Source organism: Lithobates pipiens, unplaced genomic scaffold (genome assembly GCF_037356315.1).
Source record: "Lithobates pipiens isolate NorthernLeopardFrog02 unplaced genomic scaffold, aLitPip1_a1.2 Scaffold_13, whole genome shotgun sequence".
In the NCBI taxonomy this organism is placed as follows: Eukaryota; Metazoa; Chordata; class Amphibia; order Anura; family Ranidae; genus Lithobates; species Lithobates pipiens.
This window is the reverse complement of record NW_027507718.1, coordinates 329,518,356-329,546,355: the sequence shown is the minus strand read 5'-3', so window position 1 is coordinate 329,546,355 and position 28,000 is coordinate 329,518,356. Positions and strand designations below refer to the sequence as shown.

The window sequence follows — 28,000 nt, the reverse complement described above, 5'->3', positions numbered from 1 at the left end:
GTGAGAGTGAAAAGCCATGTGTGGTGACTCTTGTGGATGATAGTATTTATGAGGAGGAAGAAGAATTCAGACTGCTTCTTGGGACACCGAAGAGTGAGTCACCCTTTGGAGCTTCAATTGGAGAACAGAAGGAGACACTGATGAAAATAAAGGATCTGGAAGACAGTGAGTTGCTGAACCTGTTATCACTCCACAAAATGGCTACATTACCAAAGTTACAAAACAGTGTAAACTTGCTGCTGGTGACTAGATATTTAAGTCAAAATATGAACCATAGATATAGGTTTGTAATATATTAGAAGGAAGTGCATATAGAGCTTGCATCCTTGTTCATGAATGTGATGCAGGACAGCAGGAACTGAAATAATTTGTTCTAAAACAGTGGCATGTATTTTAACAATCATAGTGCCAAAATGACCAGTTACATTATATTATATCCACTTTCAGACCGGACCATTTTGCTGGCTTAAGCCCAGCACCACTTTTTGCGATTCTGCACTGCGTTGCTTTAACTGACAATTGCGCGGTCAAGGGACATGGCTCCCAAACAAAATTGATGTCCTTTTTTTCCCACAAATAGAGCTTTCTTTTGGTGGTATTTGATCACCCCCTTGGTTTTTATTTTTTGCGCTGTAAACAAAAAAAGAGGGACAATTTTGAAAAAAACACACTATTTTTTACTTTTTGCTATAATAAATATCCCCCAAAAATATATTAAAAAAATATTTTTTTCCTCAGTTTAGGCCGATACGTATTCTTCTACATATTTTTGGTAAAAAAAAAATTGCAATAAGCAATTATTGATTGGTTTGCGCAAAATTTATAGCGTTTACAAAATAGAGGATAGTTTTATGGCATTTTTATTAATAATTTTTTTTTTACTAGTAATGGTGGCGATCAGCGATTTTTATTGCGACTGCGACATTATGACGGACACATCGGACATTTTTGACAAATTTTTGGGACCATTGTCATTTATACAGTAATCAGTGCTATACAAATGCACTAATTCCTGTGTTAATGACACTGGCAGTGAAGGGGTTAACCAGGGGGTGGCAGTGTAGGGGTTAAGTGTGTCCTAGGGGCGTGTTACTACCTGTGGGGGGCGTATGTTAGTGAACACTGATCTCTGCTCCAATCACAGGGAGCAGAGATCAGTGTCACTTGTTGCTAGGCAGAATGGGGAGATGCTGTTTACTTCCGCATCTCCCCGTTCAGCCTCCCTGTGAGACAATAGCGGGTATCCATGCGGCGATTGAGTCCGCGGGACCCGCAACCGGACTCACGGGGGTCCCGAACGGCGGCATTCTTAAAGGGACGTACCTGTACGCCCATATGCCTGTCCATATCATTCTGCCGACGTACATCGTCGTGCGCCGGTCGGAACGTGGATATACATTAAATCATACATTTACTTAACATGAATAACTGCTTATTTATCAGTTACAGAAGAGACCCTGTAAAAAGTATAAGACAAAAGTGGGAGGAAAAACAAAAAAATTTAGTTGTGGTCAGAGCAAGAGATAAGGAAAAATCTTCAAATGGACAGTGTCAGCTCTCTAAGATGGGAACTGCATCCACTTTAAAAAGATTTCAAAGGCCGGCCATAGACGGATCACTTGATTGCCCCATCAACACAGTCGGTGTTGATGGAAAAATCTCTCCCACAGAGCTATAGTGTTCTCCCGGGAGCCTGTTGTAAAATCCAACAAGTTGGTTGTACCTAAGTTGATCATACATGGTTTGAATCTCAGCCGGTTCAACAGGATTCAAACCGTCTGGCTTTAGTATCTCTAAGTTCCTGTTGTATTGCCAGGAGCACAAGTAAAGTGAAATTCCCTGGAGAGCAAAAAAAAATAACTTGGTAGGTGTTTTAAACCTTCCCTACCTTTATCTAAAAATGAAAAAAAATGTTTTGACGACATTGCTTCTGACAGTAATCTTGTGATCTGGAAACGTATTTTTGTAACCTGTTTGTAAAGCAGGAGAGAAATTCTGAAACATGCCCATTACAGTCTCTCTACTATAGAACATCTGGTTTACCAAGTTGGTAGCAGGGATTTTTTTCACTAAGACAAATCATATTAAAATCAATCTTGGAAGTTTGAATCTGACTGTAGATACATCAGGGAGAGAGAGGGAATTGCAAAGCACAGATACAGGAAATAGACCCTCCCACTACACATGACAGTAGCTGTGTGATATCTGGCAGCACTGTATTACAGGGATCTCAGAGTAAAAGTCAATTAAATGGACTTTGTGAGTTAGGCACAGTTGTGGTGTTTGCTGGATAGCATTGACAATTTACTGATGGTTTCACTTGACGCCTGACAACGAAATAACAAAATCTGCATGATATCACTTATTTTCACAGAGCCCATCATTCGATTTTCAGAAGTTAAATACAGTATAAAAGAGCCCCAGGTTGTTGGGGAAAACAGTGTGGTGAAGATACCTGTACTGCGCATGGGTGACAGTTCTAAAGTGTCCATTGTACGAATCCACACAAAGGATGGCTCAGCCACTTCTGGTGAAGACTACAATCCACTCTCTGAAGGTATGAGATATTTCTGTTTCCAATAGTCACTTCAGACAGATGAAGTAAAAGTGGAGGTGTGACTCATAACAACCATTCAGAATGAAGCTGTCATTTGTGCAGCTCTGGTCAAAAAATTAAAATAATAAATCTTATTGGTTGTTAAGAATGACAACGTTTATTTGTTTCCTGTGTATAGCTGTCTGTCTTCTCCAATTAGCCTTGTGAAACCTTCAGCTTATGTCCCTTTTCAACAGATATTGAATTTAAAGAAGGGGATACAGAACACTTTGTTGAAATAGAAATATTGTATGATGGCAAAAGGGAGATGCGTGAAGCTTTCACTGTTCATCTGAAGCCCGATGACAACATGGTAGCAGAAACTCAGGTATGTATTAGAAAGACGAGTGCCTTTGCATCTGCATGGCAGAGTAATACAATTCACTACAAAGATAAATGATAATAAGGTGTTTAAAAACATAAAAAAATCAGCAGTTAGAAACTCAACATTACCAAATTGTGGCAACACGGACCAGATTTAGACACCATAGTTCCCCGTGTATACAATTGCACAAGCTCTGCCCTTTGTGTCATGTGATTATTTTAGTCAAAAAAAACAACTTGAGAGCTACTTTTTAAACTCACCAAAACAAGAAAAAGAAGAGAGCCTTATGACTCCTCTCAACAACCCCTGTACCCTCTTTCCCCTGAATTTAGCCCTAAAAATAACTAAAGGGAGAGGGATTAAAACACCTGTCAGTTTTTATTGTTGTCGGTGCCCCATTAGGGAGACTCGCCCACTCTATTTGTCCTGTTTAACTTTATCATTGAAAGTAAAAGAAAATACCAAATTTTGGGATGTCCCCAGAAAAAGTAATAGAGGGAAAATCTTCTCCCTAGGGGAACTGGGGACACTAGCTCTGATGACCCGGGGGTCCCCAATGGATTCTCTTAATTTGCAGGGATTTCCTCTCACTTCCTGTTTGGCTATGGGACAGGAAGTGAAGGGAAATCTCCACAATGGGATAAGATTGTGAGAAAAAAAATCCAACAGGGGTTATAACCTTCCCTTGCTCTATCCAAAAATGAAAAAAATATATTTGCCTATAGTTCTACTTTAAAGGGATTGTAAAGGGATTTTTTTTTTTTTAAATAACAAACATGTTATACTTACCTCCACTGTACAGCTCGTTTTGCACAGAGTGGCCCCGAACCTGGTCTTCTGGGGTCCCACGGCAGCTGTCTCGGCTTCCCCCCGCAAGTACTTCTCACGTTCATGCGAGCTCCCTCGCATGGTGAGAAGTGCTTGCAGGCACGCTCCTGTATTACAGCCAGCGGCTATAGCCACTCACTGTATCACTCGGCCCCGCCCCCCTGCGCACTGCGTCATTGGATGTGACTGACAGCAGCGCGAGCCAATGGCTGCGTTGCTTTCAATCCATCCACTCTAGCCAATTAACGGCCAGACTGAGCGGCGAAGAGGATGTCGGAGGCGAGCGCGGGACTTTGGAGGGCTCAGTTAAGTAAAACAGGGGGGGGGGGCGGCATTGTCTGATGTTTTTTCACCTTAATGCATAGAATGCATCAAGGTGAAAACATTTTTACCTTTTCAACCCCTTTAAATGTCCAAAGGTTGACAGGAGAGGGGAACAAAAAGCAAGAAGTTCTAAATGTTAAATATAACTACACGTTTATTGTCCCTTTAAATAGTTTGTTTGGGCCAAGCTGGTGCGCTTGCTGAGTGCACTGTATTGTATGTAGCCTGAGCTATATACAGTATACAGCTCTGTGTTCCAGCAGTGTAACAACAACTTTCCACCCCTAACAAAATCGAGTCAGACTGAGCGCTGCTCAGCCATTCACAGGAAACTTTGTATTCTTTCAATGAATACAAAGCTACCTTTGATTGTCTGAGTTGGGGATTTTGATGGCAGCTGGCCGCCTCTCCACCTCAGCCAATTAGAGAAAGTTTTGTATTCATTCATAGAATACAAAGCTGTTCGTGAATGATTGAGCAGTACCTAACCTAATCAGATTTTTTTCCGGGAGTGGGAGCAGGACGGGAAGTTGTTGTCCCACATTTTATCATTTTTAGATTTGTTTGCAAATAGTGTAACATACTTGTCTGGAAGAATCTCATGCATCGGTACCATCAGTATGTGGCTCCTTGTTCTTTCAATACAGACAAGTTGTAGTGATTGAAATGTTGTCATTTCTAAGTAATGCCATGGTTATATATAACATAAAACTTATATTTTCAGATGAACAAAGCTATTGTGTACATTGAAGAAATGGACAGCGTTGCAGATGTTACCTTTCCAGCAGTACCCCAAGTCGTCTCACTTTTGATATATGATGATACTTCAAAAGCCAAGGAAAGTCCACAGCCTCCAACTGGTTACCCTGTAGTGTGTGTGACAGTAAGTATTAAATATTACTTTAAACAATGATAAAATATTAATATAGGTGTAGGCTCAACACAGAAAACGTCAAAGTAACACACATCAATCAAATTGCAAGCAGGCAGGCTTTCTATCCCAGAAGAGGCTGCCATGTTTCTTATGCAATAAAAAAAAAGCATACCTGCCTGCTTACAGTCTTCTTTACAATGTATACTGAGCTGCCCATACACAGTTCAGGGTTTATTCCCAGCACAGTGCCTGTGTGCCTGGCTGAATGAACTCCTGTGTATGCATAGGAATTATGGCATCCCACACTGGCCAATCAAGATGGCCAAAGCTTCAGCACGCAAAGAAGAAGCCAAATAGATGTTGGTGCCAGACCAGTAAGGGATATTGTGGATGTTGGATCATAGAGGTGAGTATCGGCCAATTTAGTTCCACTTTAACACAGGGATACAGTATCTCACAAAAGTGAGTACACCCCTCACATTTTTGTAAATATTTTATTATATCTTTTCATGTGACAACACTGAAGAAATTACACTTTGCTACAATGTAAAGTAGCGAGTGTACAGCTTGTATATATTTGCTGTCCCCTCAAAATAGCTGGACATACAGCCATTAATGTCTAAACCACTGGCAACAAAAGTGAGTACACCCCTAAGTTAAAATGTCCAAATTGGGCCCAAAGTGTCAATATTTTGTGTAGCCACTATTGTTTTCTCGTACTGCCTTAACCCTTTTGGGCATGGAGTTCACCAAAGCTTCACAGGCCACTGGAGTCCTCTTCCACTTCTCCATGACGATATCATGGAGCTGGTGGATGTTATAGACCTTGCACTCCTCCACCTTCCATTTGAGGATGCCCCACAGATGCACAATAGGGTTTAGGTCTGGACACATGCTGGGCCAGTGCATCACCTTTACCCTCAGATTCTTTAGCAAGTTAGTGGTCGTCCTGGAGGTATGTTTGGGGTTGTTATCATGGAATACTGGAGCTGGAATACTGCTCTGCGGCCCATTCTCTGGATCATACTCTGCTTCAGTATGTCTTAGTACCTGTTTGCATTCATGGTTCCCTCAATGAACTGTAGCTCCCCAGTGCCAGCAGCACTCATGCAGCCCCAGTCCATGACACTCCCACCACCATGCTTGACTGTAGGTAAGACACATTTTCTTTGTACTCCTTACCTGGTTGCCGCCACACACGCTTGACACCATCTGAGCCAAATAAGTTTATCTTGGTCTCATTAGACCACAGGACATGGTTCCAGTAATCAGTGTCCTTAGTCTGCTTGTCTTAACCAAACTGTTAGCGGGTTTTCTTGTGTTTTATCTTTAGAAAAGGCTTCTTTCTGGGATGACAGCCATGCAGACCAATTTGATGCAGTGTGCGGCATATGGTCTGAGCCCTGACAGGCTGACCCCCCACTATTTTAACCTCTGCAGCAATGCTGGCAGCACTCATACGTTTATTTCCCAAAGACAACCTCTGGATATGATGCTGAGCACTCGCACTCAGCTTCTTTGGTCGACCATGGCGAGGCCTGTTCTGAGTGGAACCTGTCCTGTTAAACTGCTGTATGGTCTTGGCCACCGTGCTGCAGCTCAGTTTCAGGGTCTTGGCAATCTTCTTAAAGCCTAGGCCATATTTATGTAGAGCAACAATTCTTTTTTTCTCAGAGAGTTCTTTGCCATGAGGTGCCATGTTGAACTTCCAGTGACCAGTATGAGTGAGAGCAATAACTTCAAATTTAACATCTGCTCCCTATTCAAACCTGAGACCTTCTAACACTAAAGAGTCACATGAAACCAGGTAGGGAAATGGCTAATTGGGCCCAATTTGGACATTTTCACTTAGGGGTGTACTCACTTTTGTTGCCAGTGGTTTAGAAATGAATGGCTGTGTGTTGAGTTATTTTTAGGGGACAGAAAATTTACACTGTTATACAAGCTGTACACTCACTACTTTACATTGTAGCAAAGTGTCATTTCTTCTGTGTTGTCACATGAAAAGATAGAATAAAATATTCACAAACATGTGAGGGGTGTACTCACTTTTGTGAGATACTGTATCTTTATTTTCAGTAATCGAATTAAAGCTGGCCATACACGGCGAATTCTGGCATAATGAAGCAGCCTGATTTTATTTAGTGGGTGTTCCTGTCAGCTCCCTCCAGCCCAACATCCTTTTATTGAAAAATCCAGATGCAGTCTGCTGTTAAAATAAAATAGCCAAGCGGGGGAAGTTCATCTAACTCAATGGTCCTCAACTCCTGTCCTCACGTTTGCAGGGGCTGTCTGATTAGGTCCGCCTGCCAGTTTTTCAGACAGACCTGATCCCCCCCCGCCCCCAGTTTTTTCTATGGAGCGGCAGATGTCATTGGACACATATTCACTGACACCCGCCCCTTTCCAGTCCCAAGTAAAAAAAAATCTCAAGAAGTTCTGTAAGTACATAAATAATAAAAGAGGGAGGACAGATCATATTGGTCCCATAAAGAATGATTAAGGGATTCTGGTTACAAAGGTTGGTGAGATGGTGAAGGTTTTGAATGTATTCTTCTCCTCAGTCTTCACGAGGGAAACAGGTGTCTTCAGTAACCAAAACTGCAATGTTTATCCTCTTGACACAGCACAGGAAGCACCTCCATCTCTTCCACAAGCAGTGGTTTCAGCAGGGAGCATAGATAATTTCAAAAAACTATTAGACAGGCACCTAAATGACCAAAACATACAGGGATATACAATGTAATATTGAAACAAAAGCGCACACACACAGGTTGGACTTGATGGACTTGTGTCTTTTTTCAACCTTGCCAACTACGTAACTATGATCCTGTCTGCCAAAAACAGGCGGATGGCGGTCCTATTCCCCATCCATCCAGCGGATCTGAATTTCGTGGCATCAGATGGAAATGGACAGGCAATCTGTTTCCATCTGATTGCCCCATAGAGGAGAGCGGGACTGTGTCCATGTCTGTTCTGCCTAGCGGAATGGAGGCGGACCTGTCATCCGTCTGCTTAGTGGGGATCAGTGGAGAGATCCTCTGCTGAGCAAGCGGGTTCCACTTAGCAGAGGCGCCTGTGTGAAATGGACATATCACTTTTTTTATTTACTATTAATGATTTAAACTTTAAATTAAGTTCTGCGTTAAAAGTTTTCAGTTATGGCCATTGTAATTATAATCTTTGAACATGAATCACTGCAGTTAAAACCTCACACTTGTTTATTTACAGTATTTTTTTTTTTTTTTTCAGGCATGCAATCCCAAATATTCAGAATTTGACAAGACCGGTTCCATCTGTGCTGCTGAGAATATCAATGACACACTCACTCAGTACCGCTGGTTGGTCAGTGCTCCAAGTGGCAGTGATGGGGTGACCAGTCCAATGCGAGAGGTGGATTCCAATACATTTTTCACTGATACAAAGTCAATCACATTAGACTCCATCTATTTTCATGCTGGGTCTAGGGTACAGTGTGCGGCCAGGGCAGTCACCGCCAATGGGGATTCTGGATTAGAGCTGATGAGCCCTATACTTACTGTCAGCAGAGAAGAAGGTTAGTTCTGCACACTATCATAGTTTTTTCTTTATAACAGATAACAGCATGGTATATTCAATGTACAAGTTAAGTATATGGGATAATTATAAATTACTGTGTTGCTTTTTTTTAATCAAAGAAATTAATTTGTAGGTGCTAGACAATTAGAAGGCAACTGTAGCCAAGTTGGAAACAAGAATGCAAAACAGTTTCATGGCAATGAAAATACATACACTGCCGAATAATACAAAACAGATTATGAAAGCTGCACAAACATGGACTCTTCACAGCAATGTCTCTGCGACTCTACCAGGGTACCATGTGGCCACATAGCATAGTCTCTATAAGACTCTATAAAAACAAACAGTCAGGCTGAGGATCACTACTTTGGTAAAACAGTTCAAACGGTCGGATCATTGGCTGAATATTCCCCTAGTCAATTGTCAATTGCTCTATGTCTCACTTAGCTACTTAGCTGTGATGAATCCCATAGTGGCACTGTTATACCACTATGACTTTAGACACCTTCTTCAAGAATCTTTACTGATCTTTCTTTTTCTTTATGTTCGTTTTACTTTATTCTACTGTTTTGTCGCCTATATCATTTGCAAGAGTCTCTGCTAAAAGATGATACTTTGTAATACTCCTTCTTGCCCAAGTTGTCTCTGAAATTAGGTAATCTTGGTTCTATGTGGATTTACCCACAACTGTTATCAATGTTTTGTACTATTTTACATCTGTACTCTTTGCAGTATATAAACTGCTTTCTCTGTAATAAAAATTGCAAAAAAAAAATAAACAATCAGTTCAGACCACAAATGGCTATTTGCACCTATAAGCAACTAAAGCTTGCAATCTGCACATAGGAAAATGCAGTCTTGGCAAAGGAAAGGACTGAATAGAACATGTTACCTCTACATTACAGCTTAAAAGAGGGTATTTATACAAACATAGGTTTTATCATTTTTAAAGGTGAATGTCAGCACTGTGGAAACGAAACATAGTGGTGGCATTTTTGCAGCTTTCAGCAGTCCTTGAAAATGTAGTAGTGTTGCCTACTAGAAATTTTAAATTATTGCATGCCTCTCAAAGTACTCTCTTTGAGGCCTCATTTAAAGCCGAAGGGCAGCCAAAATAAAAAAAACTTGAAAAATCAGCACAGGGGATATTATTTACAGTAAGTAGGGTGTGTCCCTTGTGTGGATGCCTTTTTTTTTATAGCTGAACTTCCCCTCCATCCATGTCCACCAACAGTAATCTTCCTGGGTGTTTGGAATGAATACAACTAAGGATCTGTCACAGGCGCTCATCAAGAGAGCCCAGCTATGCCATTTTAAGAAGGGTACTACAGCTTCCATAAATGAAACTTGATCTGTCAAAGGAGAGGGTGGACCTATTAATCATCCATTACTCCTCAATTCTTATATCCAGTTTCATTCATGGAAGTTGTAGTATGGCCCCTAGGAATGGAGCAGCTGAACAGAAAAGGCGGAATAGTTGGGCTCTCTTGTTGAGAGCCCATAACAGACACTTTATTTTATTAACCCCGTCGCAACAGAAGACTATGGGGTGAGGGTGGTGGTGGCCTGGATGGAGGAGGATTTTAACTAAACAAATAGTGATGGCCGAACGGTTCGCCCGGCGGTCGTTTCGCGGCGAATTTCCGACTTTCGCCGTCCGCGGGTTCGAACGCCTTTTTCCGTCGTTCGCCCCGGCGGACTTACGTGTTTAATGTATACAAGAACTTTAACCTTTCGTGACACGTTTATCATGTGTTACAGGACAACCAATTGAGACATGACAGCTCATGGACACTTGGACATTCCCCCTAACCTATAAATACACCCGATCCGGTGGCCATTTTACATTCTTTCTTCTGTCACTGTAGGGAAAGGATCCTGTGTGGAGTAGGGACAGAGAAAACGCTAGCTATTTGGTACACAAAAGTTCTTTTCAGGACTGGTATAGGTGTTAGGTCAGCAGCCTGAGTTTCTTTTGTCAGTTTAGATAAAGGGACAGAGCGCTGTATGCTGCTATTTTAGGGACAGCTCAGCCAGATTAGTCTTTCTTCATCATCATCATCATCATCATCATTAGCTGTTACTATCAGGTCCACAAAAGAGCTGTTCCAGCTAATCGTTCCAGCCTACTCTTTTTTGCCAATTTGTATAGGGACAGGCAGGAAGCAGTGTGTCAGGCAGTGAGGATAATTTTAAAGACTTGCTGTTACTATTAGTTCCACAAAGGTTCTTTTCAGGACTGGTATCAGTGGTACGGTAATAGGCTTGTACACGTATAATATTCTTTCTTCCAAATATAGAAAGAATATTATACTTGACTGCTGCCCTTCTGCTGCAGTCTGCTAATCATTCACAACTCACTTGTTCCACAAAGCTCTTTATCAGGACTGGTAACTTGGTCTGTCTAGGGTGCTACGGTACATAGGCTTGGGTGCGGTACAGTCTGCTGTTCTGTAAGGACCGCTATCGGTCCACAATACATAGGGTTGCCGTGCACTACTGCTGACCGCTGCCCTATACTGCAGCAGTCCTTCAGCGGTATAGGGACTGACGCACAGTCTGCTAAACACTAATACACAACCTGCTTGGTCCACAAAAGTTCTTATAAGGACTGGTAACTTGGTATAGGGTGCTACGGTACATAGGCCTGAGTGCAGTACAGTCTGCTGTTCTGTAAGGACCGCTATCGGTCCACAATACATAGGGTTGCCGTGCACTACTGCTGACCGCTGCCCTATACTGCAGCAGTCCTTCATTGGTATAGGGACTGACGTACAGTCTGCTAATCACTAACACACAACCTGCTTGGTCCACAAAAGTTCTTATAAGGACTGGTAACTTGGTATAGGGTGCTACGGTACATAGGCCTGAGTGCAGTACAGTCTGCTGTTCTGTAAGGACCGCTATCGGTCCACAATACATAGGGTTGCCGTGCACTACTGCTGACCGCTGCCCTATACTGCAGCAGTCCTTCATTGGTATAGGGACTGACGTACAGTCTGCTAATCACTAACACACAACCTGCTTGGTCCACAAAAGTTCTTATAAGGACTGGTAACTTGGTATAGGGTGCTACGGTACATAGGCCTGAGTGCGTTACAGTCTGCTGTTCTGTAAGGACCGCTATCGGTCCACAATACATAGGGTTGCCGTGCACTACTGCTGACCGCTGCCCTATACTGCAGCAGTCCTTCAGCGGTATAGGGACTGACGCACAGTCTGCTAAACACTAACACACAACCTGCTTGGTCCACAAAAGTTTTTATAAGGACTGGTAACTTGGTATAGGGTGCTACGGTACATAGGCCTGAGTGCAGTACAGTCTGCTGTTCTGTAAGGACCGCTATCGGTCCACAATACATAGGGTTGCCGTGCACTACTGCTGACCGCTGCCCTATACTGCAGCAGTCCTTCATTGGTATAGGGACTGACGTACAGTCTGCTAATCACTAACACACAACCTGCTTGGTCCACAAAAGTTCTTATAAGGACTGGTAACTTGGTATAGGGTGCTACGGTACATAGGCCTGAGTGCGTTACAGTCTGCTGTTCTGTAAGGACCGCTATCGGTCCACAATACATAGGGTTGCCGTGCACTACTGCTGACCGCTGCCCTATACTGCAGCAGTCCTTCATTGGTATAGGGACTGACGTACAGTCTGCTAATCACTAACACACAACCTGCTTGTTCCACAAAAGTTCTTATAAGGACTGGTAACTTGGTATAGGGTGCTACGGTACATAGGCTTGAGTGCGGTACAGTCTGCTGTTCTGTAAGGACCGCTATCGGTCCACAATAGATAGGGTTGGCGTGCACCACTGCTGACCGCTGCCCTATACTGCAGCAGTCCTTCAGCGGTATAGGGACTGACGTACAGTCTGCTAAACACTAATACACAACCTGCTTGGTCCACAAAAGTTCTTATAAGGACTGGTAACTTGGTATAGGGTGCTACGGTACATAGGCTTGAGTGCGGTACAGTCTGCTGTTCTGTAAGGACCGCTATCGGTCCACAATAGATAGGGTTGACGTGCACCACTGCTGACCGCTCACCTATACTGCAGCAGTCCTTCAGCGGTATAGGGACTGACGTACAGTCTGCTAATCACTAACACACAACCTGCTTGTTCCACAAAAGTTCTTATAAGGACTGGTAACTTGGTATAGGGTGCTACGGTACATAGGCTTGAGTGCGGTACAGTCTGCTGTTCTGTAAGGACCGCTATCGGTCCACAATAGATAGGGTTGACGTGCACCACTGCTGACCGCTGCCCTATACTGCAGCAGTCCTTCAGCGGTATAGGGACTGACGTACAGTCTGCTAAACACTAATACACAACCTGCTTGGTCCACAAAAGTTCTTATAAGGACTGGTAACTTGGTATAGGGTGCTACGGTACATAGGCTTGAGTGCGGTACAGTCTGCTGTTCTGTAAGGACCGCTATCGGTCCACAATAGATAGGGTTGACGTGCACCACTGCTGACCGCTGCCCTATACTGCAGCAGTCCTTCAGCGGTATAGGGACTGACGTACAGTCTGCTAAACACTAATACACAACCTGCTTGGTCCACAAAAGTTCTTATAAGGACTGGTAACTTGGTATAGGGTGCTACGGTACATAGGCTTGAGTGCGGTACAGTCTGCTGTTCTGTAAGGACCGCTATCGGTCCACAATAGATAGGGTTGACGTGCACCACTGCTGACCGCTGCCCTATACTGCAGCAGTCCTTCAGCGGTATAGGGACTGACGTACAGTCTGCTAAACACTAATACACAACCTGCTTGGTCCACAAAAGTTCTTATAAGGACTGGTAACTTGGTATAGGGTGCTACGGTACATAGGCTTGAGTGCGGTACAGTCTGCTGTTCTGTAAGGACCGCTATCGGTCCACAATAGATAGGGTTGACGTGCACCACTGCTGACCGCTGCCCTATACTGCAGCAGTCCTTCAGCGGTATAGGGACTGACGTACAGTCTGCTAAACACTAATACACAACCTGCTTGGTCCACAAAAGTTCTTATAAGGACTGGTAACTTGGTATAGGGTGCTACGGTACATAGGCTTGAGTGCGGTACAGTCTGCTGTTCTGTAAGGACCGCTATCGGTCCACAATAGATAGGGTTGACGTGCACCACTGCTGACCGCTCACCTATACTGCAGCAGTCCTTCAGCGGTATAGGGACTAAGAGTTTTGTCACAGGGTCATTTAAAAAATGACATGCAGAGGAAGAGGCAGGCCCTTCCGCAGGGGTGGTAGGGGTAGGGCAGGAGCAACAGGCTTGAGCCAAAGTGGGAAGTTGCAGAAGGTGCGTTCAATTACTTTAAAGGATGCACCAGACTTGGTTGAGTGGCTCGCTCAGCCTTACTCTTCTGCACCCTCCTCATCCTCTCGATCTGCACCCTCTTCTTCACTCTCTGCTATGTGCACCCCCAAAGACACTACCACCAACAACACGACCACCACCACCACCACCACATACCTTCCGCTTGAGTCACTGGAATTATTTTCCGATCCATATCAAGAGGACATTTCTGATGCGCAGCCACTCTTGGTATTGGATCAGGAAGAGGAGGTAGCAACAAGCGCTACTCAGCAGTCTGACGCCAGTACCCAGATCAGCCCAAGGAGGAGGTTGGTCCCCGGTGTTGCTGCCTACTCTACTTATAGCGGTGGGGAAGGTGACGTTGATGATGACGTGTCTAGTGATGTCACGTGGGTGCCCACAAGAGAGGAAGAGGAGGGGAGTTCAGAGGGAGATATGGACCAGCAGATAGGGAGGAGAAGCAGCAATGACTTACATTGCACAGCAGGGACAAAGCAGACTGCAAATGTATCAGGAGCGAGTCATCGACCATGTACGGTCACATCTGGCGCTCCCAGGACACCGGCACATGGCTCCGCAGTGTGGGCTTTTTTTAACGTGTCCGCTGCTGACAATAGCGTTGCCATCTGCAATCTTTGCAGTCAACGCGTTAGTCGCGGTAAGCCCAATACTCACCTAGGGACGACCGCCTTAAGAAGGCACATGAGCAGCCATCACCGAGCCCAGTGGGAGCAACGGAACACACAAAGCCACACTGCAGGCTCTCACCGTCCAGCCTCGTCTTCTACTTCTCCTTCTCCTCTCTCCTCACAATTGTCCTCCACTCCACCTTCCATCACGCCAAGCTCACATTTTTCTGCAAAAAGGCAGGCTTCCGTGGGCCTAATGTTTGAGCGTAAAAAAATGATGACGCCGGATAACCCTCTTGCCCAACGGTTGGCGGCTGGCTTGTCAGAACTCATAGCCCGCCAACTACTGCCATATAAACTGGTGGACTCGGAGGCCTTTCGCAAATTTGTGGCCATTGGAACACCACAATGGAAGGTCCCAGGAAGGAAGTATTTCTCAGAGAAGGGCATCCCAGAGCTATATGGCCATGTTCAGCGGCAAGTGAATGTATCTCTGGCACACAGTGTCGGTGCCAAGATACATCTGACCACAGACACGTGGTCTAGCAAACACGGGCAGGGAAGGTATATCAGTTTTACTGCCCACTGGGTGAACCTTCTGACGGCCGTCAAGCATGTAACCCGTGGCACCCGTGTAGATTTGGTTTTACCGCCACGGATTGCATGCAGGCCTGACTCTTCTTCTCCTCCTCCTACTCCATCCTCCTCCCTCTCCTCCTCAGCTGCCTCCTCCTTTTCCGCTGCTAGCGTCTCTTCCACTGCACCGCCCAAGCTCCCCAGAACCTATTCCACATGCCAGGTGAGACGTTGCCATGCCGTGCTGCGTCTGTTGTGCCTGGAAGCAAAGAGCCACACTGGCCCGGCACTCCTTTCAGCTTTGCGTTCACAGGCAGATGAGTGGCTAACACCGCTCAATTTGACAGTTGGTAAAGTGGTGTGTGACAACGGTGCCAATCTGCTTAGCGCATTGAAACAGGGCAAAATCACGCACGTGCCGTGCATGGCACACGTCTTAAACTTGGTCGTGCAGCGATTCCTTGTCAAATACCCTGGGGTCCAGGACATCTTGCGGCAGGCAAGGAAAATCTCGGCCCATTTCAGAAGATCTTACACGGCCATGGCTCGCCTTGCTGACATTCAGCGGCGACACCATCTGCCGGTCAGACGTCTTATTTGCGATTGCCCGACGCGATGGAACTCAACCTTCTATATGCTTGATAGGCTGCTCCAGCAGAAACGTGCAGTTAACGTCTACCTGTATGAACTCTGCGAAAGAAACGGTTCTGGGGAGCTGGGTTTTTTTTCACCGCGCCAGTGGCTGCTCATGCGCGACACATGCAGACTTCTGCGGCCATTTGAGGAGATCACCAAACTGGTCAGTCGCAGCCATGGCGCCATCAGTGACATGGTACCTTATGCCTTCTTTCTGGAGCGTGCATTGCGTCGTGTCATTGATCAGGCTGTGGAGGAGCAGGAGCGGGAAGATGAGGAAGTCGCAATGCTGGATGAATTCCCAGGGGGGGCTACTCTATCTGAGACAAGTCAACAACAGGAGTCTGATGAGGAGTCAGAGGAGGATGGTGCCGGGGCGGATGAGCAGGAGCAAGAAGAGCATGCTTTAAACCTTTCTGGGATCCCTGTTGTGCGAGGATGGGGAGAGGAGAATGAAGAGGACGACATTATCCTGGATGATGAGCAGGAGCCAGGCCACCACACCGCTTCCACTTTAGTGCAAATGGGGGCCTTCATGCTCCAGTGTTTTAATAGGGACCCCCGTATAAAAAGCATGAGGGTCAAGGACCAGTACTGGGTGGCAACGTACTTAGACCCCCGGTACAAACACAAAATGGCGGAAATGTTACCGCCGTCGCAGAGGGCTGTCAGAATGCAGCACTTCCAGGCCTTGCTTCGAGAAATGCTGCATTCTGCTTTTGCGTGCGCTGGCAGAGGAGCAATTCCCACTCCCAGAGAAGGATTTGCGGGTACCAATCCAACAGCGCCTGCAAGAAGAGGCCGGTTTGAAGATGTGTTGGTGACTTCGGATATGAGGTCATTCTTTCAGCCGACCCATCGACAGGTGTCATCCGGATCCAGCATCAGGGAACGCCTAGACCGTCAGGTGTCCGACTACATTGGGTTAACGGCCGATGTGGACGCTCTGAGGAGTGATGAACCCCTAGACTACTGGGTGGGCAGGCTTGACCTCTGGCCAGAGCTTGCCCAATTTGCAATCGAACTGTTGGCTTGCCCCTCATCCAGTGTCCTGTCCGAAAGGACGTTCAGCGCAGCAGGGGGGATTGTGACCGATAAGCGTACTCGCCTAGCTCACCACAGTGTTAACTACCTCACATTTCTAAAAATGAATGAGGCATGGATCTCGGAGGAATTCAACACATGTGATCAGTAGACCATGTATATGTCTATAAACAATTTTTGGAATCAAGCACACAGACCTTCTTAATTCATTTGGCTCACTTCCCTGACCCAAAAAAGCACACCGTACTATATGCCCCTACCCTCCTCTTTGAAGAGGTTGAGCGGTGTCATATTTCTACTGGGGCTGCTTATTATGAGGGGTTCCCACCATCCCTGTGCTGTGCTGACTTCCTCCTGGGTGTTCTTATTATGAGGGGCTCCCACCATCCCTGTGCTGTGCTGACTTCCTCCTGGGGGTTCTTATTATGAGGGGATCACACCATCCCTGTGCTGTGCTGACTTCCTCCTGGGGCTGCTTACGGTGCTGCTGTCAGCGCTGTATGTCACGGAGCTGCTGTCAGCGCTGTATGTCACGGAGCTGCTGTCAGCGCTGTATGTCACGGAGCTGCTGTCAGCGCTGTATGTCACGGAGCTGCTGTCAGCGCTGTATGTCACGGAGCTGCTGTCAGCGCTGTATGTCACGGAGCTGCTGTCAGCGCTGTATGTCACGGAGCTGCTGTCAGCGCTGTATGTCACGGAGCTGCTGTCAGCGCTGTATGTCACGGAGCTGCTGTCAGCGCTGTATGTCACGGAGCTGCTGTCAGCGCTGTATGTCACGGTGCTGCTGTCAGCGCTGTATGTCACGGAGCTGCTGTCAGCGCTGTATGTCACGGAGCTGCTGTCAGTGCTGTATGTCACGGAGCTGCTGTCAGCGCTGTATGTCACGGAGCTGCTGTCAGCGCTGTATGTCACGGAGCTGCTGTCAGCGCTGTATGTCACGGTGCTGCTGTCAGCGCTGTATGTCACGGAGCTGCTGTCAGCGCTGTATGTCACGGAGCTGCTGTCAGCGCTGTATGTCACGGAGCTGCTGTCAGCGCTGTATGTCACGGAGCTGCTGTCAGCGCTGTATGTCACGGAGCTGCTGTCAGCGCTGTATGTCACGGTGCTGATGTCAGTGCTCTGTATTACGGTGCTGCTGTCAGTGCTCTGTATCTCCTGCACCCTCTTGTTTGCCTACCCTGGTCCCTGACCTTCCCTCTCCTCCATTGCCTTCATTAGCTCCATAGTCCTGAATTGTCAGAACAATTTCCCAAATAAAAAAAAAATGCTTGTAGTTATCGATCCCAAATTCACCTCATACATGTATTATGCTATTGTCCAGGTGGTGGGACTACGTGCTACCCCCTAATAATTACCCCGTGGCCGCAAATTCGACCTAAAGGTTTGCGAAATTCGCCTCCCATTGAAGTCAATGGAGCCCGCGGCGAACGGTCGTTTTCGCGAACGTTTGTGTCCGTTCGCGTTTCGCGTTCGCGAAACGTCCCGTCGGAAGTTCGTCCATCACTATAAACAAAGACACATCAGTACAAGGGACACATCCTGCTGACTGTAAATGATGTCTCTTGTGCTGATTGTTCTGTTTTTTATTTTAGCCGCTCTATTAGGTTTTAATAGGGTGGTCACCAGCTCCCTAAACTCACCCACTTGTGTGAACTGCAGGCAGTTCTGCTTTTTTCCCCATCTACTACAGTTAATGCCTTCTCCTGGTTGATTGACAGCTTAACTATTTAACAGCTAAGACTGAGACTTCTTGTAGCTGTCAGCTGCAGTTTTTGCTGTTTAGCTTGCCCTGATACAGGAAGTAGAAAAACAACAGATCTAGTGGCAGCTTCAACTGGTTGCGAAACTACAGTATTTGTATATTATTTTGTCCATTACATGTACTCATAAATCCACTTTTACTTTAGTGTGGTTGAAAATTTTTAGCAGGTTTTTATTTCATAGGGATAAACCAGATATATAACGGAAATCAGTACAAGAATTTGGAAACTACTATTGCTGACCTCCCTTTCTAAATATACTAGTCGTATGCCGCTTACACACGACCTGACTTTCCGGCAGAAAAGATCTTGGTCTTAGTAACCAAAAGGTCTTGGTTACTGGCTATTGAATTAGCTTTTCTAGTCCTGTCGTACATCATCACGTTCGAAACGAACAGAATTTGGTGTGATTGTGTGTTCCGTTCGGTCAGAAACTCCGTCAGACAGACCGTCAGAGTTTATTCTGATGGAAAGTCCAGTCGTGTGTACGTGGCATTAGACTTCTGTGCTAAATTAATGGCTTCAATAATTGTTGATTCTCTATCCAAAATCAATTATGTAGATAAAATGTTCTAATGTCACTCTGACTTGATTTGCTGCATACTTTTTCAAAGTCAGTGACTCAAAGTATTGTGACAAAGAAGGTTTATTTGTGGCTTTCCAGCCATGATAACACAATTAAAAGTGATAGTAAAAAACAAAGGTTTAAAAAACACGACACTACCTCCCTGGGGTTTGCATGTTCTCCCTGTGTCTGTGTGGGATTCCTCCGGGTACTCCCACACTCCAAAGACATGCTGGTAGGTTAATTGGCTCCTGTCTTAAAAAAAACAAAAAACATTACATAGCTGAAGTTATTTGAATTTTTCTTAAATATGTTATTTGACAGAACATCTATTTATAGTATATATTCTCTTTATAGTATTATTGTATAACATTATTGCATTTTTTTTCCCAGGATTGTGTCAGCCACGGGTTCCAGGGACTGTTGGTGCTGAGCCTTTTTCTGCAAAAATCCGTTATACAGGTCCAGAAGAGCCTGACTATCCCAATCTGATAAAGCTGACCGTTACCATGCCACATATGGATGGTAAGAATTCTCACAACCTCTGATAATAACGAATCTTACAATGTGGATGCATAATCAGTATACATGTATGGGGATAAGTTAAATGCCTTATGCTATAGTAAAGTGAATATTATTAACATAAACATGATCTTGCATTCCAGGTATGCTTCCTGTTATATCAACCAGACATATGTCCAACTTTGAACTCACACTTAGTCCAGATGGCACTCGAGTTGGCAACCACAAGTGTTCTAACCTCCTGGACTACAATGAGATTCCAACCAAGCATGGTTTCATCACGGAGAATGCCAAGAATGATGAAGTGATAGGCGAAACATCCCCATACCAGTACAGTACAGCTCTAAGGTCACCCAGGACATTGCGTTTCTACCGTAATCTCAACCTGGAGGCCTGTCTGTGGGAATTCAACAGCTACTACGATATGTCTGAACTACTGACAGACTGCAGTGGCTCGATAGGAACAGATGGACAGGTGAGCATTTACTTATATACAAGATGAAACCAAATTGACATAAACAAACAACAAAAGAAAATACACTGCCCCTGTGAAGTATTTAGGCACTTGTTCAATATAATGGAATAAAAACACTCACAAGCCTAAATAAGCCTAAATAATAAGAAAGAGACTTATCTGTCCATTAAAGCAGCCTTGCCTGGAATAAAAAAAATGCGCTAAGTTGTCTGCGCCAACCAATAACAGTCCATTTTTTTTATTCCATATAACAACTGAATGTAAGCAACACAGACAGCACTACAGCAAGTCAGAGCCACACACACGAGCTACCCACATTAAAATTCAGGCCACTTTCATACTGGTCAGCTGTGGTTTTTGCAGTGTCGGTGCAGAGCATTGTAACCATGATTTTTGTGTGAGTTACCTGTGCTTTGCCTTAGACTTCCATTAGATCGGGTGAAACCTAATTCCTCTGAACTCAGGTTATCCTTGACCTGCCCCAGCCAGTGACTGGACAGTGAAAGGAGAAGCAGCACAGTGATTAGCTCATCTCTTTGTAACTCTTTTTTCTCCTCCTATCAGCTTGCTTCTTGTCAGCACAAGACCTAATTGGTTGTTGTACCACCTCTTCCTCTTAGACTCTAAACCTACTTTACAGGTACTGCAAGAGGCTGATACCAGGTCAAAATCAGACACTTACATTGCTTGTGTTAAAAAAAATGTTGTAACAGAAAAAGAATCCTTTGATATTCTTATAAACCTTTGCAGGATATGATATGATTAGAACTGAATAGAACTAAATATAATTTTTTTTTCCCAGGTACTGAACTTGGTTCAGTCTTATGTCACTCTGCGGGTGCCTCTGTACGTTTCCTACGTGTTTCATTCACCGGCTGCAGTTGGTGGTTGGCAGCACTTTGACTTGCAGTCAGAGCTGAGACTGACATTCGTGTATGACACAGCCATCCTATGGAATGAAGGCATAGGCAGCCCACCAGAATCTGAACTTCAGGGTAAGCCATCAATATATAAACTTCTGTATAGGTCTTTTATAAAAACTGGAGAAGCTAAACCTGGAGCCACAGATGTTAAGATAGCAACTAGTCAGACTGCTGCATTTGTAAGATGTTACCTGATTTGCTGTCCAGTCGCTCCACTCTTCTACCACTTTTCCTGGCACCAGTTTAATAGAATCTGTAGGTTTTATATTGGTTATGATTTTTTGACAGGTTTAGGAAAATATTATTTATTATGATTTTATTGATAATGTATTAAAATATATTTTGCATGCTATATTTTACTAAACAAGAGAAGCTGGTCAAACAGAATTTAGAATACTGTATATATAAACTGAGAAAACAGTTTTGGGTCTAAAAACTATAGAGTTGAACAGGGCTAAGTAGTCATCCTGGGAAGTCTTTGGGAGAGGAAACAAGTTACCTTTGACTACTTTTGACCAAGTGGAACAAGTGAGCAGTTGGCCAACAGTCAGCCATGGGATACAACTGTTGATGCTGTTGTATTAACTCTCAAAGTACATACCTTTGGCCCAGCAAAACATTATTTGACTTAATAACAAATATTCTGTTAAAACAGAGCTCCCCGCTCCTTAAAAACCTGACTCTATACAGTGGGGAAAATAATAAATAGATCCCCTGAAGATTTTTTACTTTTGCCCACTTCCAAAGATATGAAGGGTCTATAATTTTTGTCATAGGTGTAAGTTAAATAATAGAGATAGATTATCAAACAAAAATCCAGAAAAAACACATGATACAAATGTTATAAATTGAGTTGCAGTTCAGTGAGTAAAATAAATATTTCATCCCCAATCAAAACGTGACTTAGTACTTGGTGGAGAAACCCTTGTTGGCAAGCACAGGTAAGACTTTTCTTGTAGATGATTACCAGGTTTGCACACTAGTGATGGCCGAACGGTTCGCCCGGCGGTCGTTTCGCGGCGAATTTCCGACTTTCGCCGTCCGCGGGTTCGAACGCCTTTTTCCGTCGTTCGCCCCGGCGGACTTACGTGTTTAATGTATACAAGAACTTTAACCTTTCGTGACACGTTTATCATGTGTTACAGGACAACCAATTGAGACATGACAGCTCATGGACACTTGGACATTCCCCCTAACCTATAAATACACCCGATCCGGTGGCCATTTTACATTCTTTCTTCTGTCACTGTAGGGAAAGGATCCTGTGTGGAGTAGGGACAGAGAAAACGCTAGCTATTTGGTACACAAAAGTTCTTTTCAGGACTGGTATAGGTGTTAGGTCAGCAGCCTGAGTTTCTTTTGTCAGTTTAGATAAAGGGACAGAGCGCTGTATGCTGCTATTTTAGGGACAGCTCAGCCAGATTAGTCTTTCTTCATCATCATCATCATCATCATCATTAGCTGTTACTATCAGGTCCACAAAAGAGCTGTTCCAGCTAATCGTTCCAGCCTACTCTTTTTTGCCAATTTGTATAGGGACAGGCAGGAAGCAGTGTGTCAGGCAGTGAGGATAATTTTAAAGACTTGCTGTTACTATTAGTTCCACAAAGGTTCTTTTCAGGACTGGTATCAGTGGTACGGTAATAGGCTTGTACACGTATAATATTCTTTCTTCCAAATATAGAAAGAATATTATACTTGACTGCTGCCCTTCTGCTGCAGTCTGCTAATCATTCACAACTCACTTGTTCCACAAAGCTCTTTATCAGGACTGGTAACTTGGTCTGTCTAGGGTGCTACGGTACATAGGCTTGGGTGCGGTACAGTCTGCTGTTCTGTAAGGACCGCTATCGGTCCACAATACATAGGGTTGCCGTGCACTACTGCTGACCGCTGCCCTATACTGCAGCAGTCCTTCAGCGGTATAGGGACTGACGCACAGTCTGCTAAACACTAATACACAACCTGCTTGGTCCACAAAAGTTCTTATAAGGACTGGTAACTTGGTATAGGGTGCTACGGTACATAGGCCTGAGTGCAGTACAGTCTGCTGTTCTGTAAGGACCGCTATCGGTCCACAATACATAGGGTTGCCGTGCACTACTGCTGACCGCTGCCCTATACTGCAGCAGTCCTTCATTGGTATAGGGACTGACGTACAGTCTGCTAATCACTAACACACAACCTGCTTGGTCCACAAAAGTTCTTATAAGGACTGGTAACTTGGTATAGGGTGCTACGGTACATAGGCCTGAGTGCAGTACAGTCTGCTGTTCTGTAAGGACCGCTATCGGTCCACAATACATAGGGTTGCCGTGCACTACTGCTGACCGCTGCCCTATACTGCAGCAGTCCTTCATTGGTATAGGGACTGACGTACAGTCTGCTAATCACTAACACACAACCTGCTTGGTCCACAAAAGTTCTTATAAGGACTGGTAACTTGGTATAGGGTGCTACGGTACATAGGCCTGAGTGCGTTACAGTCTGCTGTTCTGTAAGGACCGCTATCGGTCCACAATACATAGGGTTGCCGTGCACTACTGCTGACCGCTGCCCTATACTGCAGCAGTCCTTCAGCGGTATAGGGACTGACGCACAGTCTGCTAAACACTAACACACAACCTGCTTGGTCCACAAAAGTTTTTATAAGGACTGGTAACTTGGTATAGGGTGCTACGGTACATAGGCCTGAGTGCAGTACAGTCTGCTGTTCTGTAAGGACCGCTATCGGTCCACAATACATAGGGTTGCCGTGCACTACTGCTGACCGCTGCCCTATACTGCAGCAGTCCTTCATTGGTATAGGGACTGACGTACAGTCTGCTAATCACTAACACACAACCTGCTTGGTCCACAAAAGTTCTTATAAGGACTGGTAACTTGGTATAGGGTGCTACGGTACATAGGCCTGAGTGCGTTACAGTCTGCTGTTCTGTAAGGACCGCTATCGGTCCACAATACATAGGGTTGCCGTGCACTACTGCTGACCGCTGCCCTATACTGCAGCAGTCCTTCATTGGTATAGGGACTGACGTACAGTCTGCTAATCACTAACACACAACCTGCTTGGTCCACAAAAGTTCTTATAAGGACTGGTAACTTGGTATAGGGTGCTACGGTACATAGGCCTGAGTGCGTTACAGTCTGCTGTTCTGTAAGGACCGCTATCGGTCCACAATACATAGGGTTGCCGTGCACTACTGCTGACCGCTGCCCTATACTGCAGCAGTCCTTCATTGGTATAGGGACTGACGTACAGTCTGCTAATCACTAACACACAACCTGCTTGGTCCACAAAAGTTCTTATAAGGACTGGTAACTTGGTATAGGGTGCTACGGTACATAGGCCTGAGTGCGTTACAGTCTGCTGTTCTGTAAGGACCGCTATCGGTCCACAATACATAGGGTTGCCGTGCACTACTGCTGACCGCTGCCCTATACTGCAGCAGTCCTTCAGCGGTATAGGGACTGACGCACAGTCTGCTAAACACTAACACACAACCTGCTTGGTCCACAAAAGTTTTTATAAGGACTGGTAACTTGGTATAGGGTGCTACGGTACATAGGCCTGAGTGCGTTACAGTCTGCTGTTCTGTAAGGACCGCTATCGGTCCACAATACATAGGGTTGCCGTGCACTACTGCTGACCGCTGCCCTATACTGCAGCAGTCCTTCATTGGTATAGGGACTGACGTACAGTCTGCTAATCACTAACACACAACCTGCTTGGTCCACAAAAGTTCTTATAAGGACTGGTAACTTGGTATAGGGTGCTACGGTACATAGGCCTGAGTGCGTTACAGTCTGCTGTTCTGTAAGGACCGCTATCGGTCCACAATACATAGGGTTGCCGTGCACTACTGCTGACCGCTGCCCTATACTGCAGCAGTCCTTCAGCGGTATAGGGACTGACGCACAGTCTGCTAAACACTAACACACAACCTGCTTGGTCCACAAAAGTTTTTATAAGGACTGGTAACTTGGTATAGGGTGCTACGGTACATAGGCCTGAGTGCAGTACAGTCTGCTGTTCTGTAAGGACCGCTATCGGTCCACAATACATAGGGTTGCCGTGCACTACTGCTGACCGCTGCCCTATACTGCAGCAGTCCTTCATTGGTATAGGGACTGACGTACAGTCTGCTAATCACTAACACACAACCTGCTTGGTCCACAAAAGTTCTTATAAGGACTGGTAACTTGGTATAGGGTGCTACGGTACATAGGCCTGAGTGCGTTACAGTCTGCTGTTCTGTAAGGACCGCTATCGGTCCACAATACATAGGGTTGCCGTGCACTACTGCTGACCGCTGCCCTATACTGCAGCAGTCCTTCATTGGTATAGGGACTGACGTACAGTCTGCTAATCACTAACACACAACCTGCTTGGTCCACAAAAGTTCTTATAAGGACTGGTAACTTGGTATAGGGTGCTACGGTACATAGGCCTGAGTGCGTTACAGTCTGCTGTTCTGTAAGGACCGCTATCGGTCCACAATACATAGGGTTGCCGTGCACTACTGCTGACCGCTGCCCTATACTGCAGCAGTCCTTCATTGGTATAGGGACTGACGTACAGTCTGCTAATCACTAACACACAACCTGCTTGGTCCACAAAAGTTCTTATAAGGACTGGTAACTTGGTATAGGGTGCTACGGTACATAGGCCTGAGTGCGTTACAGTCTGCTGTTCTGTAAGGACCGCTATCGGTCCACAATACATAGGGTTGCCGTGCACTACTGCTGACCGCTGCCCTATACTGCAGCAGTCCTTCATTGGTATAGGGACTGACGTACAGTCTGCTAATCACTAACACACAACCTGCTTGGTCCACAAAAGTTCTTATAAGGACTGGTAACTTGGTATAGGGTGCTACGGTACATAGGCCTGAGTGCGTTACAGTCTGCTGTTCTGTAAGGACCGCTATCGGTCCACAATACATAGGGTTGCCGTGCACTACTGCTGACCGCTGCCCTATACTGCAGCAGTCCTTCAGCGGTATAGGGACTGACGCACAGTCTGCTAAACACTAACACACAACCTGCTTGGTCCACAAAAGTTTTTATAAGGACTGGTAACTTGGTATAGGGTGCTACGGTACATAGGCCTGAGTGCGTTACAGTCTGCTGTTCTGTAAGGACCGCTATCGGTCCACAATACATAGGGTTGCCGTGCACTACTGCTGACCGCTGCCCTATACTGCAGCAGTCCTTCATTGGTATAGGGACTGACGTACAGTCTGCTAATCACTAACACACAACCTGCTTGGTCCACAAAAGTTCTTATAAGGACTGGTAACTTGGTATAGGGTGCTACGGTACATAGGCCTGAGTGCGTTACAGTCTGCTGTTCTGTAAGGACCGCTATCGGTCCACAATACATAGGGTTGCCGTGCACTACTGCTGACCGCTGCCCTATACTGCAGCAGTCCTTCAGCGGTATAGGGACTGACGCACAGTCTGCTAAACACTAACACACAACCTGCTTGGTCCACAAAAGTTTTTATAAGGACTGGTAACTTGGTATAGGGTGCTACGGTACATAGGCCTGAGTGCAGTACAGTCTGCTGTTCTGTAAGGACCGCTATCGGTCCACAATACATAGGGTTGCCGTGCACTACTGCTGACCGCTGCCCTATACTGCAGCAGTCCTTCATTGGTATAGGGACTGACGTACAGTCTGCTAATCACTAACACACAACCTGCTTGGTCCACAAAAGTTCTTATAAGGACTGGTAACTTGGTATAGGGTGCTACGGTACATAGGCCTGAGTGCGTTACAGTCTGCTGTTCTGTAAGGACCGCTATCGGTCCACAATACATAGGGTTGCCGTGCACTACTGCTGACCGCTGCCCTATACTGCAGCAGTCCTTCATTGGTATAGGGACTGACGTACAGTCTGCTAATCACTAACACACAACCTGCTTGGTCCACAAAAGTTCTTATAAGGACTGGTAACTTGGTATAGGGTGCTACGGTACATAGGCCTGAGTGCGTTACAGTCTGCTGTTCTGTAAGGACCGCTATCGGTCCACAATACATAGGGTTGCCGTGCACTACTGCTGACCGCTGCCCTATACTGCAGCAGTCCTTCATTGGTATAGGGACTGACGTACAGTCTGCTAATCACTAACACACAACCTGCTTGTTCCACAAAAGTTCTTATAAGGACTGGTAACTTGGTATAGGGTGCTACGGTACATAGGCTTGAGTGCGGTACAGTCTGCTGTTCTGTAAGGACCGCTATCGGTCCACAATAGATAGGGTTGACGTGCACCACTGCTGACCGCTGCCCTATACTGCAGCAGTCCTTCAGCGGTATAGGGACTGACGTACAGTCTGCTAAACACTAATACACAACCTGCTTGGTCCACAAAAGTTCTTATAAGGACTGGTAACTTGGTATAGGGTGCTACGGTACATAGGCTTGAGTGCGGTACAGTCTGCTGTTCTGTAAGGACCGCTATCGGTCCACAATAGATAGGGTTGACGTGCACCACTGCTGACCGCTGCCCTATACTGCAGCAGTCCTTCAGCGGTATAGGGACTGACGTACAGTCTGCTAAACACTAATACACAACCTGCTTGGTCCACAAAAGTTCTTATAAGGACTGGTAACTTGGTATAGGGTGCTACGGTACATAGGCTTGAGTGCGGTACAGTCTGCTGTTCTGTAAGGACCGCTATCGGTCCACAATAGATAGGGTTGACGTGCACCACTGCTGACCGCTCACCTATACTGCAGCAGTCCTTCAGCGGTATAGGGACTGACGTACAGTCTGCTAATCACTAACACACAACCTGCTTGTTCCACAAAAGTTCTTATAAGGACTGGTAACTTGGTATAGGGTGCTACGGTACATAGGCTTGAGTGCGGTACAGTCTGCTGTTCTGTAAGGACCGCTATCGGTCCACAATAGATAGGGTTGACGTGCACCACTGCTGACCGCTGCCCTATACTGCAGCAGTCCTTCAGCGGTATAGGGACTGACGTACAGTCTGCTAAACACTAATACACAACCTGCTTGGTCC

At 45.4% G+C, this 28,000-nt stretch overlaps 1 protein-coding gene across 1 annotated transcript in view; it reads left to right on the top strand.

The window, feature by feature from the left end:
- Window positions 1–28,000, top strand: part of FREM3 (FRAS1 related extracellular matrix 3) — a 106,696-nt gene that overhangs the window by 56,114 nt on the left and 22,582 nt on the right. The window contains exons 10-17 of the mRNA XM_077476970.1: window positions 1–165; window positions 2,375–2,557; window positions 2,794–2,924; window positions 4,798–4,956; window positions 8,200–8,503; window positions 19,438–19,569; window positions 19,710–20,041; window positions 20,844–21,036. Of these exons, the coding sequence (XP_077333096.1) occupies window positions 1–165; window positions 2,375–2,557; window positions 2,794–2,924; window positions 4,798–4,956; window positions 8,200–8,503; window positions 19,438–19,569; window positions 19,710–20,041; window positions 20,844–21,036 (1,599 nt within the window). The remainder of the gene's footprint in view (window positions 166–2,374; window positions 2,558–2,793; window positions 2,925–4,797; window positions 4,957–8,199; window positions 8,504–19,437; window positions 19,570–19,709; window positions 20,042–20,843; window positions 21,037–28,000) is intronic.